Source organism: Canis lupus, chromosome 7 (genome assembly GCF_048164855.1).
Source record: "Canis lupus baileyi chromosome 7, mCanLup2.hap1, whole genome shotgun sequence".
NCBI classification, from domain to species: Eukaryota; Metazoa; Chordata; class Mammalia; order Carnivora; family Canidae; genus Canis; species Canis lupus.
The window spans coordinates 47962725-47979705 of record NC_132844.1 but is presented as its reverse complement, the minus strand read 5'-3'; the positions used below and the strand labels follow the sequence as shown (position 1 = coordinate 47979705).

The window sequence follows — 16981 nt, the reverse complement described above, 5'->3', positions numbered from 1 at the left end:
ACCACTCTGGGTGCACATTCTTTGTCTTTCTTAAATAAATAAATCTTTAAAAAAAATGCTGCCTGGTTACCCTGTGTAGTGCTGTTTTGCAAGCTTCAGCTAAAGCCAATGCCCTAGTAGTGCCATTGGTGACTTTCACCTCAATTTATCTATAGTTTAAGCAAAGAGTCTCTGAGGTGGGTTCTGAAATTAGCTTCCTGGAGTGGATCACTTTGTCCCCTCTCTTCCACTTTAATGAGTGTGCTTCCTTTCACTTTGCTTATCTCTAACTTGTATAAGCAGGGCTAAGCATCAGGCTTGGTGGACATTCTGGCCTTCACAGACCTTTACTCTTCCATTGCATGCCAGAAACCAGGCTCTTTCCTCTTGTGAGTGGCTTCTTCTTTCAGATTAATTAATTGTTAGTAGAGTTAACTTCTCTTCTTTTATAAGATTTCCCTATGGTTAAATAATAGTTAATTTATAAGGTAGCATCCTTTGTTTGTGTTGTCTCTTGGTGCTGTACCTGGCTCATAGAAGATGCTGAAGAAATATTTGTGTGATGGGTTAGGATGGGATGGAATGTGTATCTGATACAACCTGGCAGATTGTAAGGTTCTGGTCCTGTCATGTCCAGCTCAGGAATTACTGCTGTTTTGATTTATTTAGGAGACTTTTAAGAATTGTATAAATTACCCAGTTTTGGCAGGGTGGGGGGTGCTTTTCTTGTAAAAGAGAAGAAATGAGCATAAGTTTACAGAATTAATCTTTTCTGTGTAGTATAAATTTTAGTATATTCAAAATGTGCCTGTGCTATTAAAAAAATAAGCAGTAATAAAGTAACCAGACGATTGATTTTTACATTGATCAGCTTGGCAGAATTACAGAGACATCAACATACTAATTAGAATCTCAGGATGTTAAATTATTGTTTGTTTTCTAACCGAATGTTTCAAATGATTATAAATGACAAAGAATTTCTAAGTGACATAACATACCATGCTATCAATTTGGTTAATTAACATGGCAACAGTGATAATTATTTCCTTTATTTCCTGTTTTCTCTGTTTCCTAAAAATTTACTGATTATTAACAATTTATTTTCATTTTTTCCTATTATATGGCTCTCTTTTGTATATTTAAATATAGAAAATATGTTTTAAAAATTGGATTGTAGGGGCACTGGTTGTCTCAGTTGGAAGAGCATGCGATTCTTGATCTCAGGGTTGTGAATTTGAGTCTCACATTGGGTGTAGAGATTACTAAAACATAATAAAGTATATATAAAAAAGAGAATTGGATGTTAGGTAGAAAAAATGTTTTAAACTAACTTTTATTTTAGGTTGATAAGTGTTCTGGCTATTTATTACTGTGTAACAACTACCCCCAAATCTAAAATAATAATAATTTTAAAACCTAATATCAAAACTTAAAACCAAAATCAAACTCTAAATCTTAAAATAATAACCAGTTTATAATATTTCACAGTCTTGAGGGTCAGGGATTCATACGGGGCTCTCCACAGGGCAATTTTTCTGCTCTACTTGGTATCACGTGGGGTTACTTGGTTGGTAACTAGTCTGGTGTAGGCATGTCCAAGGCAGCCTTACTCATATGCCTGGTACTGAGGTGAGGACTGTACAAGGCTAGACTCTGCTGGGATCTCCTTCATGTGATCCTGAAAGCAAGGGAATTAGATGACTTCTTTGGTGACCCAGGACTTTAAGAGAACAAGGCAGAAGCTGTCAGTCCTCTCAAATATCAGGCACGGAATGGCGTCACTCATGCCATACTGTTGGACACAGCAGTCAGAGTCCAGGCCGGATCATAGGGAGGACAAACTGATCTCAGTTTTTAATGGGTAGAGCTTAATAGGAATGTCAAAGAATTTGCAGCCATTTTTATTTATTTATTTTTAAAGATTTTATTTATTCATGAGAGACAGAGAGAGGGGGGCAGAGACACAGGCAGAGAGAGAAGCAGGCTCCATGCAGGGAGCCCGATGTGGACTCGATCCTGGGACTCCAGGATCACGCTTTGGGTTGAAGGCAGGCGCTAAACCACTGAACCACCCAGGCATCCCTGCAGCCATTTTTAAACCCTACAGTAAGATTAATTAACAGGTCACAGGGCATTTGAGAAACAAAGTGCTCTATATAGATCACAATACTTACTACCAATATAGAACAATATTTATTAGAAATAGTGATAGTAGGGCAGCCCGGATGGCTCAGCGGTTTAGCGCCACCTTCAGCCCAGGGCTGATCCTGGAGACCCGGGATCCAGTCCCATGTCAGGCTCCCTGCATAGAGCCTGCTTTTCCCTCTGCCTGTGTCTCTGCCTCTCTCTCTCTCTCTCCTCTGTGTTTCTCATGAATAAATGAATAAAATCTTAAAAAAAAAAAAAAAACAAATAGTGATAGCAGTATTGGGACACCTAGATGGCTCCTGTGGTTAAGTGTCTGCCTTTGGCTCAGTTCATCATGATCTCAGGGTCCTAGAATCAAGCCCCACATCAGGCTCAGGCTCTCTGCTCTGTGGGGAGTCTGCTTCTCCCTCTCCTTCTGCTCCTCCCCCCAACTCATGCTTTCTCTCTCTCTCTCTTTCTCAAATAAGTTAAAAAAAAAATAGTGAAAGCAATATTAAAAACCAGGAAGTTTGCTATTTGTTTCATTGATAAATTTTTTATTTCATTGTAAAAGAAATGATTCCTAATTGTTTCATTGTACGCTGGATATTTTAAACAGTCTTTCTAGTAATAATTGCATTAATATTGTTGGAATTGTTTTTTTTTAATATTGTTGGAATTGTTAGCATGTCTTTTTACCTGCTAGTACACGTGTGTTTCATTTTATACTTTCATCATTTATTTACATGTATTGATGTCATGTCCCTTTCCACAAAGGACTTGAGGTGACTTGCAACAAGATATATAGGACAAATCTGTATCAAAGTAAAATATAAATAACAGTGGATAATGAGGATCAAGAAAAATAGTAAATGATATCACTATCTGCCCAGTGGCTAGAGTTCCAAACCTAGGAGTCTTTTTCTTCATTCTCTTCATTTACAGTCTGTCCATCTGTGCTATTCTAAAATATATTCCAAATGTGTTCCCTTTTTTTTTTTCCTACCAACGCTTCTCTGGTTTAGGCCACCATCATCTTTTCCCTAAGTAATTCCCTTTCTTACACTCTGATCCCTCTTACTGTTCCTTCTCTATTGAGCATAAGAATCATCTTTTAAAAATCACAGTGTAAATCACTTCTTGACTTCCTGTGCCTAGATTGTGGCCTGATAATTTCTTGTTTATTGTGTATTGTCTGTCTCATTAAAATGTGAGCTTCATGAGAGCAGTTTTGTTTTGTTTTGCTAGTTTATAGCTAGATCCCATCTTCTGGAAATAGTGCTTGGTACATAGTAGGTTCTCAATGTTTTTAAAAAGAATTCCACATAAAAAAATCAAATGTTAGAATTGATGGTGGTATTGCCAGGATTTGATAAATTTATTTTAGAAGAGAGAGGATTCTTGGGGCACCTGGCTGGCTCATTTGGTGGCACATGTGACTCTTGATCTCAGGGTTGTGAGTTTGAGCCCTATGTTGGCTGTAGATCTTACTTAAAAATAAAATCTTTGAAAAAAGAGGATTCTTTCCCTGGGACTTCTCTTTAGACTGGTATATGTATCAAAATCAAAATCACTAATGGGTCTTTACAAAAAAAAAATACATACACACACACACACACACACACACCTGGGGTTCATTCTAGAAGTCTGGGAGTCACCAGGAATCTGTAATTTTGAACGACTCCATTGCAAATCTGAGGTACATCCTTGTTTAAGGACAGGGGTCTGAGAGAGAGAAAGCTGTGTGGATGCAAGTAGAAAACTTCAGCCAAATATTTATAAACATGATTATTACTGATAAGTTTATAGAGTTTCAGAGAAGCCTTATTTATATCTTTAGAGATTATTGTAATAGACCAGTGATTCCAAAGTGGTTTGCTGAAGATGATCATTTGGGAGTGTGGGAAGGAAATAAATAATTCAACTTACACATTTGTAATCTCATTCCTTTTACATTTTTTTTGGGAGGGGGAAGGCATATTATAAGTACATAATGTACACTAATATATGTAATTTATAAAAACACATGTAGTGGAGGTATGTGCTCAATATTTTATTGATAAAAATGTGGGATCCAAAGAGCATGGAGATAACTCTGTTAGTCAGGATAGGGTTATTCATTCAGTGGTAACAAATTATCCCTAAATCTCAATGACTACTGAAATTGTTTGTTTCTTGTTCTTGCTCTGTGTCTTATGTGGTTCATCTTCAGCTCTGCTCTGTGTCCTATTGATGCTGTGACTCAGATTGACTGAGCACCCTTTCTCTGAAATTGCATCAGTTGCTGTGGCTCAGCGGGGAGAGAATTGGGTAAACCACATGCTTAATACAGATTTTGTTTGGGTGTGACACATGTCACTTAGATTTTACTGGCCAAAGCAAGTCACATGGCAATGCAATATGAGTCCAGCAGGTAGGGGATGTACACCCTTTTCTCACTGAGAAATATAAGGTGAGTAGCAGCGCAGTCTACACGAGGCAGCCTCTTACTTGTTTCCTGGGTGGAACGTTTGCCTCACCAGAGTGCTGTTTTAATCTTCTCTTAGGAGTGCTGGCAGAGTGAAACTGCTCTTCCAGTTTCCGGTTTAATGGAGAATATCAAAAAGAAAAAGAGGGGCACCTGGGTGGCTCAGTTGGTTAAGAGTCTGCCTTTGGCTTAGGTCATGATCCCTGGCTCCTGGGATGGAGCCCTGTATTGGGCTCTCTGCTCAGCAGGGCGCCTGCTTCTCGCTTTCCCTCTGCCTGCCACTCTGCCTACTTGTGCTCTTTGTCTCTCTGGCAAATAAATAAATAAAATCTTAAAAAAAAAATGAAAAAGATACACTCCCCAAATCCTTAATTCTGTTAGTAAGGCAGCATGTAAAATACTATAATTATAACAGTATAGTTATAAAATAAAGAAATAAAGCTTTATACAAACTGTTAAAGCCCAGTAATTTTTGCTTGACAAAAAGATTTATACCATTATACCACATGCCATTTGAAGCATGGGGGTACTGACTCTTTGGTGGGTGGGTATGGATAATAGGGATTGAGCTGTGGGGAATTGTGAGTAGTGGTGGAAAGAGAAGAACTTCAAAGCTCCAATGTTCAGGGTCTTTGCTAATTGAAAATTAATCAGAGTGAAGGTTGAGCATCTCTGGAATAGTAATGTAAGTTACTCAGGAAATGTGATTCCATTTAGAAGAGTTCGTTTATATACCTTTTTTCAGGAAGATGTTTATTTTGTGAAACATGATACGCCTTGATTGTAAGATGTTGCAGTGATCTTTATTAGTTATTTTGAATACCCCCTAAAGACCAGTCCAATGTTTGTTTAATAAAATGACAAGTTTATAGAAACCAGTTTAGTTGCAGGAAGCATTTCAATTTGTGCCTGGAAAACAGAAACTAATTAAATGTAATCTGTAAACATTAGTGATAGTAATAATAAATATTTACCATGTATTAAGGGCATGCTATTTGCTATCCCTATGCTAGGCACCTTTCATATTTTATTTTATTTAAAAGCTATGTGAAATGGTATTATTTTTTAAATTTTACTGGTTAAGAAACTGAGGTGTGAAGAGGTTAATTAACCTCAGATTTGAACTCAGGCTTTTGCCTTAAAGACTATATATTTTCCACTGTCTTACTCTGCTTTTATAATTGTTTCACTATATCTGTTTTTACTCTCTTACATTAGTAGAAGCAAGAAGCCATTTAATCTTGTCTTGCTCTTTTAGAGGGTGGGTATTTTCTAGGCATGCAGTAGGTAACTTCATTAAGGGAGTTGGAGGAAATGAAATGTGCTCATATTTTCCCAGTAGTTTTTATACAGAAAACAGAAGAGAATACCCAAGGCTATTTAAGGTATTTAAAATAATCAAGTCAGTAGCAGTTTATATTAATTAAGTTTTGTAAAGTCATCCTGTATTTTTTGGTGAGTTTTCTTACTTTGGCCATTTAAATTTTGGTTATAACTAAATTGATAAATGAAGATTTAGAATGTGTGTGACAAATGGATGAACTTTTTAATTCACAAAGGAAAAACTATTTACTGAAAGGCTATAAGACGAGCTCTGACATGAATTTTAGATAGAGTGCCTTGTCATTTGGAATGCACCTGGTTATTTAGGGTGAGTGATTTAGAAATACATTGAATTCCTTAGAATTTTATTCATTATTTCTAATCTAAGCAAGAGTAGGCATTTTTTTTTCTCTATTTTTTGGGAGGGTACATTTCTTTCTTTTTTTTTAATTAGAAAAAGTTTTTTGAAGATTTTATTTATTTTAGAGAGAGAGTGAGCTTGTGTGAGCATAGCAGAGGGAGGAGCAAAAGGGGAGGGAAAAGAATCTTGAGCGGATTCTGCACTGAGTGCGGGGCCCAAGGTAGGGCTCAGGCTCACCACCCTGAGATCATGACCTGAGCTGAAACCAAGAGTCAGATGCTTAACTGACCGTGCCACCCAGACACCCCTGGGAGGGTGCATTTCGATGAAAGAAAATCTAATTACATTATTATTTTTTTAAAGTAAGCTCTACACCCAGTGTGGGACTTGAACTCATGAACCTGAGATCAAGAGTAGCATACTCTACCGACTGAGCCAGCCAGGTGCCTCTTTATTAGGTTCTTTAATACTCTATAGTATTTAGAAATTTTTGAATAAAAAAAATTTAGTCTTAATTCTAAGGTGAAAGACTATTTGAATAAGTAAAGTTATAACTTATTACATTGTATGACCATTAAGGTGTGCTTCCACTGCTTCCCTGATATTTACTAGGTAAGTAGTTAATTGCTTCTAAACACCTTTGGTATTGTTAATACAAATATTTGAGCTGAGTATAGGGAAAGAGGAGATACTATATTACTCTGGAGAAGTATTAGCATTATATATTGCTGTGAGATTTGTTTAGTTCGAACCCCAAAGAGTATTTGGAGTATTTGTTGCTATAATTAGTGATTATCAAAGGGCCATGGTGGAGTAGCATACCTGAACTTCAGTTTTGTCAGGCAATTCAGTCAAAACTATTTGGGTAAAAAACAGTGTATGCATTCAGTTGTGATTATCTTAGTGGTGGGGAGAACAGGCATGTATGTTAGAATTTTATTTAAATTCAAATAAGTGGGACCCCTGAGTGGCGCAGCGGTTTAGCGCCTGCCTTTGGCCCAGGGTGCGATCCTGGAGACCCGGGATCGAATTCCACGTCGGGCTCCCGGTGCATGGAGCCTGCTTCTCCCTCTGCCTGTGTCTCTGCCATTCTCTCTCTCTCTCTCTCTGTGACTATCATAAAAAAAAAAAAAAAAAATCAAATAAGTATTCATTAGGCAAATTCAAAATACATTTTTGTATTAACTTTTTCTATTTCCAATTGGAAATTCACTTAAAAATAATAAAAACTTCAATGAGGATGTTAATATTTCTTCTCCTTTCATCCATATCTTCTTGATTAGTTTCTTACTTTATTAGTTGCTGTGTGAGAATTACAGTTTGACTCTAAAACTGGTCTAAAATGTAGCTACCTTTGCTCTACAGTGTGTATCTATCTGGTTGTGCATTTAAGTTTAAAAGCATTTCCCTTATGGAGTGCAAAGGATAAGGTAGATAGTCAATTAAATAGGCAGAGATATATATGAACAAAACAAATGCTGAAGCAGAATAATCTGATGTTAGGAAAATATTTACTATTGCTAAACTTACAGCACTGTAGAATGAGTGTCGATTTGTGCTGTTTAATTTGTGCAATGATGTTCTTTAAATTTTTTACTTATAAAATTTACTGTGACATCTAGTTATATTACATTTTTAGTTTCTGTATTTTTATCCTGTTCATTACCAAAAAACAATTGCGTTGAAAATTTTAATTGTTGACTCTCTCTTGATGTTACATGTACAACTCTCTTCTAGAGTATTACTTTGTTTATTTGGAGACTATGGCCTTGTGAACTCAATCTTAGTTGGAAATCCAATTTCATTTCTATTTCTATTAATTAGCTGTAAAATTAAAATTATAATATTTACCTTGTAGGGTTGTTGGTGTGATTACATGAGATAGTATAAACTAGTGTAACTACTAGATTGTATGCATGGGTCTCAACCCCATTGGCTTTTTAATAGTTTACTGCTGCACACACCTAGACTGCCCATCTCTTTGCTGTATTTTGACTTTCATATAACAGCTGGTGAGCAGACATTTTAAGCCATTACACAGTGGTGAGATAGTTGTCCACCAGCCAGTGATTCTATGTCAGTAGTAGTGCCATCATTCTTTTCATAGTATGATTTGTGCATATCCTTAACTATTTTTTAGGCTTTTTCTGCCTGTGCCCTTTAGAAATGGGCAACAGTAGTGGGGGATGGAGTGATGATGGGTTGGATGGGTATCCTTTGGGCCTAGCCTCACTTCAACAGAGTGTTTTTTTTTTTTTCTAATTTCTGCAACATAATATCCTTCTCGATAAGATTTCCTTTAAAGGAAGTTTTCAAAATATGCTGGACTTTTACCTTTCAGGGAAATAAAGAAAAAGAGAAGCTTAACTAATATTAGTAGTTAAGCAGCATTAATCTTAGATTCAACAGATTTGGGTAAATATAGAAATCATTTGGCATGCCAAAAGTGGTGATTCTGTAGCATCACTTTTATACTTAATCTAGCCAGTGGTTTCTTTAATTTTGAAGTAAAAGAACAAAGTAAAAAGGATGTGCAAGAAAGCATTGAACAATTAGAAATTGAAATAAAAAACTCCATTCTAATAACACTCATGAGATATGTAAGGAATAAATTTAATAATAGGAAGAAAATAAAAATGATCTGTAATCCCTTTATCCAGAGTTACACAATTTTACTTGATCTAAACTTCCCCCCACATACAAACGTATACACAAACCCAGACATGGAATCTCTTAAAGATTTGTTTTAATTTGCTCTCATCTAATTGTATTACTTTATTTTTACCTTAACAGAATTTCATGGATATCTTTCTATCAGAGTAATCATAAATATTCATAATTTTAATAATTTTACTGATTGAATTGTATTTTATTATAATAGTTCTTTTTTTACTTTTAAAATGTTTTAAAAAGTAAGAAGTATAACACATATCTAGAAAAATATATCAAACAAAAACATACAGTTTAATGGGTTATTATTAAGTCTGTTATCCAGTAATAAAGCATTATTAGTACTCTTCACACTTCTTATGCTCTTTCTCAACCAGTTGTCTCCTCTCTCCCTCAGAGGAAACCACTGGAATCTGTCTGACTTTGTGGTAATCGCTTCCTTATCTTTTTCCTTTGAGTTGACCACCTTAATATTCATTCCTAAACAGTATAAATTTCCTTATTAACACAAAACTTTATCTAAGTGGAACAATGAGATGTTTTATTTTATAGCTGGATTATTGTGCTAATATGTTTTTAAGATATGCCTATCAGGTGAAGTTTATTTTTGTTGCTATGCCATAGTCTATACTATGGATATGCTACATTTATTCTGCTTTTGATGCATTTTTGGGTTTTTAGTTTTGGCTGTTGTGAATAACGTTGCTTTTTGATTTTATGAATAGTACTTATTCATATTTCTTTGTATTTATGCTTCTTTAGGACAGTGGTCTGATAACTGGAACATTCCCATCACTTGGGAACTTGTTAGGGATGTATGTTTTTGGGACCTGTTCCAGAGATTATGAATCAACCTCTAGGAATGGAGAGTAGCAGTTTGTATTTTAACAAACGTTCTAGGTAAATATAATCTGTTGCTCTAGGGTAGGTAGGGCTTAGCAAAGTATGGCCCTTCTGCTAAATTCTCTTTGCTATCTATTTTTGCATAACTTGTGAGTGAAGATTGATTTTTACATTTTTAAGTAGTTGAAAAAAATTAAAAGAATAACATGTGTTATCAAAGGAAAATTATTATGAGAAATGTAAGCTTCAGAGTCTATAAATATATTGTATTAATATAGCCATATCCATTTATTTACATATGGCTATTTTCTTGACATAACAACAAAATATATACTTGTGAAAGAGACCTTGTGGCTTGCAAAGTCTAAAATTTTAACTGTTGGGCCTTTTCTAGGACAAGTTTTCTTTTTTTTTTTTTTTTAAGAAGAATCTTTATTTTATTTTTTAAAATTTTATTTATTTATTCATGAGAGACACACAAGGTAAGAGACACAGGCAGAGGGAGAAGTAGGCTCCATGCAGGGAGCCAGATGTGGAACTCGATCCAGGGACTCCAGGATCATGCCCTGGGCCAAAGGCTCAACCCCTGAGCTACCCAGGTGACCCTAGAACAAGTTTTCTTATCTCTGCTCTAGTATATATACTTAAGGAGAAATATTGCCAGGTCATGGGATATGTTTACTTTCAACTTATGAGATAATGCCAGATTTTCTAAAATGTTCATACAAATTTGTACTCCTGTCAGTAGGTTATGAGAGTCCCATTGCTCTATACTCTCATCTGTATTGTCTCAACTAAATTTTAGTTCGAATGAGTGTATAATAGTATCTTCATTGTGTCATTTTGCCTCCAGTTATAATGGAAAAGTTTCAAGCATACAGAAAAGTTGAAAGAATCTTACAGTGAATATCTGTATGTACTCAGTACATAGATTCTACAACTTACAGTTTACCATGTTTGTATTATTATTTCTATTCCTATAGCTGTCCTTTCAAAGTAAGTTATGGAAATCAGTATAGTTCCCACCAAATAGATACTACAGCCTGCATATCCTTACCTAGAATTCAATGCTTGTCTGAATATAACCTCAAGCTTTTATTGTCTTCATAATACAACAAAGTATGAAGCTTAGAACTGGATCAATTACCCTTTTGTTTCTTATCTCTTCCCAGTTCAGAACGCTTGCATCTCTTATAGCATTCTCGTAGATCTGCAGTTGGGCTCAACACATTCAAGCCTCAGCACAATCTTTGTAGTTTTAGCCTTTTCCTGGAAAATCAGCTTTTAGTCTGCCCACCCTAGCCACTTTGCTTCCTGTCATGATGCTGCTTTCCCTGAGCATAAAGAGACTCTCTGCCTTTCTTGTACTGTGTCACTTTGTGAGGTTGGTGCTTACCATACTTCTTGCAGAAGTTCCAGTGGGTTTTAGGAGGATTCACCATGTTCGCAAGAGCACTGTCAGCACAGAAAAAAAGCTAGAGTTCAATATTGGTTAACAGTTATCTTCATTTAAGGTAAAGCTTACATACAATGAAATGCACAACTCTTTAAGTGTACCATTCATGAGTTCTGACAAATGCATAAACGTGTGCAGCTCAAACTTACCAAGGTACAGAATGTTACTATCAGCCCTGAGAGTTTCCTCATGCTCCAGAAAATCCCTGTTCCTGTTCTCCAAAAGGCAGCCACTATTCAAATCTTTTTCTACCACATTAAATTTTGCCTGTTCTAGAACTTTATATAAATGGGATCAAGTAAGTCCCTTTTGTGGTCATATATTTTTATTTTTCTTGGGTAAATTCCTGGGAGTGGGATTTTTGAGTCATAGGGCAGATATCCTTAGTTTTATAAGAAAGTGCTGAAAGAAAAGAAAAAAAGAAAAGAAAGTGCTGAAAGTGGAAAAAGTGGACCATTTATACCAACAATATATAAGAGCTCCAGTTCCTCCACACTTTCACCAACATTTTTGTCCCCCAATGTATATAGATTAATCATTCTGATTGTTGTGTAGTGTTATATTGTGGAGTTTTTCCACTATAGTTTTAAGTTGTACTTACTTGATGACTAAGGAGGTTAAGGTTCATATATTTATTCAGCCTTTAAATTTTCTCATTTGTAAAATGCCTGTTCATGTTTTTTACTTATTTTTCTGTTGGATTATGTTTTTTCTAATTTTTATTATTATTTTTTTAAGTAGGCTCCACACTCAGTATGGAGCTCAACTTGGGACTTGAACTCATGACCCCAAGATCAAGGCCTGAGCTGAGTTTAAGAGTCGGACACTGAACCGACTGAGCCACCCAGGTGCTCCTCTAAAATTATTTCATTTGTCTTGGCTATTATTTTTGATCCTTTGCATATACATATACATTTAAAATCAACTTGTAAATGCACACACACAGATGAAGAAGCTATTCTGATTTTGTTTAAGAGTGTATTGAATCTATACGTCAATTTGAGAAGAATTGGTACATTTGTAATATTTGATCTGGCACGTGTTTGTGGCATATCTCTCTGTTATTTTAGTTTTCTCCAGTTTCCCTCAGGAAGGTTTTATAGTTTCTTTGTGGAGGCCTTGCACATCTTTTGTTAGATTTATTCCCAAGTATTTGATAGTTTTAATCTTGTGATGGGAGCCTTAAAAAAAATCCATTATTGAACCTGGCTGCTGACATATGGGAATACAAATGGTTTTTCTGTATTTGACCTTATATTCAGAAATCTTATTTAATTAGGTCAGTAGGTCTAATTATTTGTGCATATTTCCTGAGTTTCTAAGAATACTAATCATATAATCTGTGAATAATGACAATTTTATTTTTCAGTCTTTACCTGTTTTATGGTCTTATCTATCTGATTCTCATTTATGGAGTCTCATTTCTGTGTGTTTTGTTATTTTGTGTGCTGGAGATGTGTGGGCAGTTATTTGGAAGACTATATTGAGATGTAGGAGGATTATTTCTTTCTCCCAAAGGGTTTTCACTTGTTTCTTTCATGGACCTATAGGAAGTGCTAGTTCAGAATAAATTTCTTTTTTTTTTTTTTTTAGTTCAGGATAATTTTAATTTAAATCCAAAACCCGAGATTCCTGGCCCACTAGATAATTAGATACTGGGTTTCAGATTCACATGAAGGCTGATAAACTTCTGGTTCACACCTGCCTAAGTCCTTCAGTGTCCTAGAGAGTAGGGCGTTGTTTAAGGCATTTTTTAAAAAAAGATTTTATTTATTCATGAGAGAGAGAGAGAGGCAGAGGGAGAAGCAGGCTCCATGCAGGGAACCCTATGTGGGACGTGATCCTCCAGGATCACGCGCTGAGCCAAAGGCAGACACTTAACCACTGAGCCACCAAGGCATCCTGTTTAAGGCATTTTTTGATGATTCCACTGACTTTTAAATTTCTGTTCTTGAGTTTCTTGTCTGTTTCTCTCTCTTTTTTTTTTTTTTTTTTAATGATAGTCACAGAGAGAGAAAGAGAGAGAGGCAGAGACACAGGCAGAGGGAGAAGCAGGCTCCATGCACCGGGAGCCCGACGTGGGATTCGATCCTGGGTCTCCAGGATCGCGCCCTGGGCCAAAGGCAGGCGCCAAACCGCTGCGCCACCCAGGGATCCCATCTTGTCTGTTTCTCTTTTTCACAAGTCACTTTTTATAGTTTCCCATTCATACAACTATCATCACATTTGCCTTTTAACATACAGATAATAGCATAGTTGTTATCTGTACACTTTCAGTCTTTTTTTCTTGTTTTTGCTCATGAAGTGATATTTTAATGTGGACTTTATTATAAAATACAGTATGCTTGATATTGTATTTGAGGATGAGTTTGTAGGAATCCTTTGAGGTATACTGGAATGTGCTTTACTTCAGAGAAAAGATTTGAGTTTGCTTCTACCAGGTGTCTGGGGTATTTGACTCGGAGACCACCTTAAAAGTTCAGGGCTTGGGATTTCACAGATGACATTTGAGCAGTGGGATCTCTTGTTAGATACTCCACTTTCATTTGAACTTGAGTTTATATATATTAATCTGTGCTTTAAAGAAGATGCTTTTATTTATTTATTTATTTATTTATTTATTTATTGACTGACTGTTTATTTGAGAGAGCATGTGCACGAGCTGGGGGAGGGGCAGAGGGAATGAGGGAGTCTGGGAAAGGGAAAAGTAGCCTCCCCAATGAGCAGCGAGCCAGATGCTGGACTCAATCCCAGGACCCTGGGATCATGATCTGAGGCGAAGGCAGACTCGTAACCAACTGAGCCACCCAGGCGCCCCCACCTGCCCTTTTCTAAATAGGAATGTTTACCATGGTCATTCTGCCACTGTTATCACACTATTAATTGAGTGTATGTGGTGTGTGTGTGTGTGTGGGTGTGTGTGTGTAAGTGGAGAGGGTACTTTATCTTTAACAAGAGCTTTATCGTCTTCTAATATAGGGACTATCAAGCATTATCCACAGATGCTGGCTGAACTTTGAGATTAATGCCCATTACTTTATAGAACTTTTAGATTGTCTCAATTGTGATAGGAGTGAATGTATTTTGTAGCATAAGTTCAGTTAACTGTAAATTGGTGACTAGGAGAATGGATTGCAGTAATCATTGATACTGTTCACAAGTAAATTTGGGTTCTCTTTTTTCTGGCAAAGTAGAATTCTACTTCTTGGCTCCTTTGAAAATAGCATGCTTATATGATATGCTTTTGTCAATGACATGTGAGTGGAATTGACCTGTGTAACTCTTAGGAAGAACCAGTTTGCCATTCATGTTCCTTCTATCATGTAGGAGATTGGAGCCTCCCTAAGCTATCTGGTTGCTTGGTGAGAAGCACTGGTGGTGAAACATTCCTCCTTCCTGCTGCTGCTGCTTCACTGCCCACGTGGACATGCAGAAAAGCAGAAAATACCATTATTTTTGTTAAGCCACTAAAAGTTTTAAAATTTGTTATTGCACCATAACCTAGCCAATCCCAGCTAATGTAGAATACTATAAAAGTGATCAGGAAAGCTACAATGGCTGTTGATTATCTTGACAATTAGAAAAGAGTAGACTTTTAATTTATTTTTATTTTTGTCACTTATGTGATTATTGTCCATTGTTTTGCTTTTATTTTTTTTATTTTATTTTTATTTTTATTTATTTATTTTTTTAAAATTTATGATAGTCACAGAGAGAGAGAGAGGCAAAGACACAGGCAGAGGGAGTGCAGGCTCCATGCACCGGGAGCCCGACGTGGGATTCAATCCTGGGTCTCCAGGATCGCGCCCTGGGCCAAAGGCAGGCGCCAAACCGCTGCGCCACCCAGGGATCCCCATTGTTTTGCTTTTAGATTACTAGTATGTACATCCTACTACTACCTGGGGTTTTTTTTTTTTTTGAGAGTAACCTGGGTATTAAATGATATAAATATATTCTCAGTGTTTATTTTATACTTTATCTTCATTTACAGATTTTTTTTCTTTTTCTCTGTAGAATTTTGAAATTTTTTCTAGTCAGATCAATCTTTTTATTTTTAAAGATGTAATCGGTCTGAGATAGTAGATCTATAGGCATTCCTATAGAAAAGCTGATGTTTTAAGTTTGAAGTTGTTTTATATGGCTAGAAAATTTAGAAATAGTTAAACCACTTTTAATTGCAAATACGTATTTTAATAAATTAGATTATGGTCCTTTTTAGTTTATATTAACCTGAGTTTTTATTATAATTTCTTTCCTACTGCAATGCCTTTTGTGTGTTTTGTTGTTGTTGTTGTTATTGTTCTTTTGGTATATGTTCTCAGAAATTGGCAGAGCAGAAATTTGTAAGTTTATTGAAATTAACTTTTCTTTCATATTTTGGCTTTCTTAATTATAGTAATGATTTGAGATACCAGGATTTTAACATTTTTATAAAAGTGAAGAATCCTTACTAGAACAGGAAAGTATTTTATTGGAACTGAATGAAGACTTTTAATTTCTTTGTTTTACAGAACTTTAATTTTTTAAACAATATAAAATATATTTCCTTTCAGATAAGCGATGATGAGAAGAGTCTCCGAGAACAGGAGATTCTTGCTTCATCACCCAGTTTGTGTGGGTCTAAGTTGGATTTGGATTCGGAGTCAGTTTATAAGGTATGTAAACTTTTAAAATACTTCCTAGGTTTTGTTAAATATAATGTTGAGCTTTATATGCATATGTATTTAACCCAGTCATATGGCATCTGGCCACTACAGCTTCTCCCTTTGCTGTGTAGAATTCATCTTCACCCCCCTGAGGGTGTGTGCTAACATCCTGTGCTGGGCTGTCCTACATAGCCTACATACCCTTCTAACCTTGTTTGGACTCTGACCCCACCAAAGCAGGCCATTTTCTTAAAGGAATACTCTCCTCACAATATTTAGGCTTCCACACCAAGCTGAGCTGCCCCTGCAGGGATATTCTCTTCACCCGTTGGGCTTTAACACCTTATTCTGGATCACTGCTCTGTGTGATAGCCTTTTTCACCACTCTTGAGCCCTGATGCCATGCTTAGACTGTCTTCCTCACCTAGGCTCTTTCTTACTCCATTTGCGCTCTTTCACTGTCTGCCTCTTTGCTTTCCTCTGGCAAGACCTTCTTGGACCTACTCAGGTGCTGGCATCTTGAAGTCGGCCATCTCTGCTGCCTGCCCTCTTTTCCTCAGCACAGATAGCTAATTTGCTTGAACAAACTGAAAGCTTTTGGACTGAGTAATTCCAGAAGGGGAAGGGGAAGAGCGGAAATTAATTTTAAAATTTGATAGCTGTAACCCCACAATTTCCTTTGAAAAGGATGTACTGGTTATTGTTGGTGAGTGCCAGTAGTTTAAATTCCTGCTTCAAATTAGCTCCTAAGCTGCTCTATTTCTCCCATTTAGGCCATCATTCAGTCAGTTTCCCAAACTTAGAATATGGTAATCAATATTTATTCTTCCTACACCACACATTTCCCATTACTCTGCCTTTACACCATTTTTTGCTCCTGCTTGGGCATTTTTATGTCCACTGTGGCCACCTTAATAAGCTAGAATCATGGAATATCAGAGCTAAGAACCCCTAAGGGCCATTTATTCCATCTCTCTCCCTTTCCCTCCTGAAATTTAGAAGCATTCACTAAATGTATAGAAATCATAAGTCTGGTCAGTCACAGAGTTTGAACTAAGAACTTATGTTTCCAAACTATCCCCACCTCTTGCCTGGATCATTGAAATAAA

At 36.2% G+C, this 16981-nt stretch overlaps 1 protein-coding gene across 2 annotated transcripts in view; it reads left to right on the top strand.

Moving 5' to 3' along the window:
* PRIM2 (DNA primase subunit 2) overlaps nt 1–16981 on the top strand; it is a 306340-nt gene that overhangs the window by 47957 nt on the left and 241402 nt on the right. For both annotated transcript variants that reach the window (XM_072832482.1, XM_072832483.1), the window contains exon 6: nt 15780–15881. In XM_072832482.1, coding sequence (XP_072688583.1) covers nt 15780–15881 — 102 coding nt within the window. The remainder of the gene's footprint in view (nt 1–15779; nt 15882–16981) is intronic.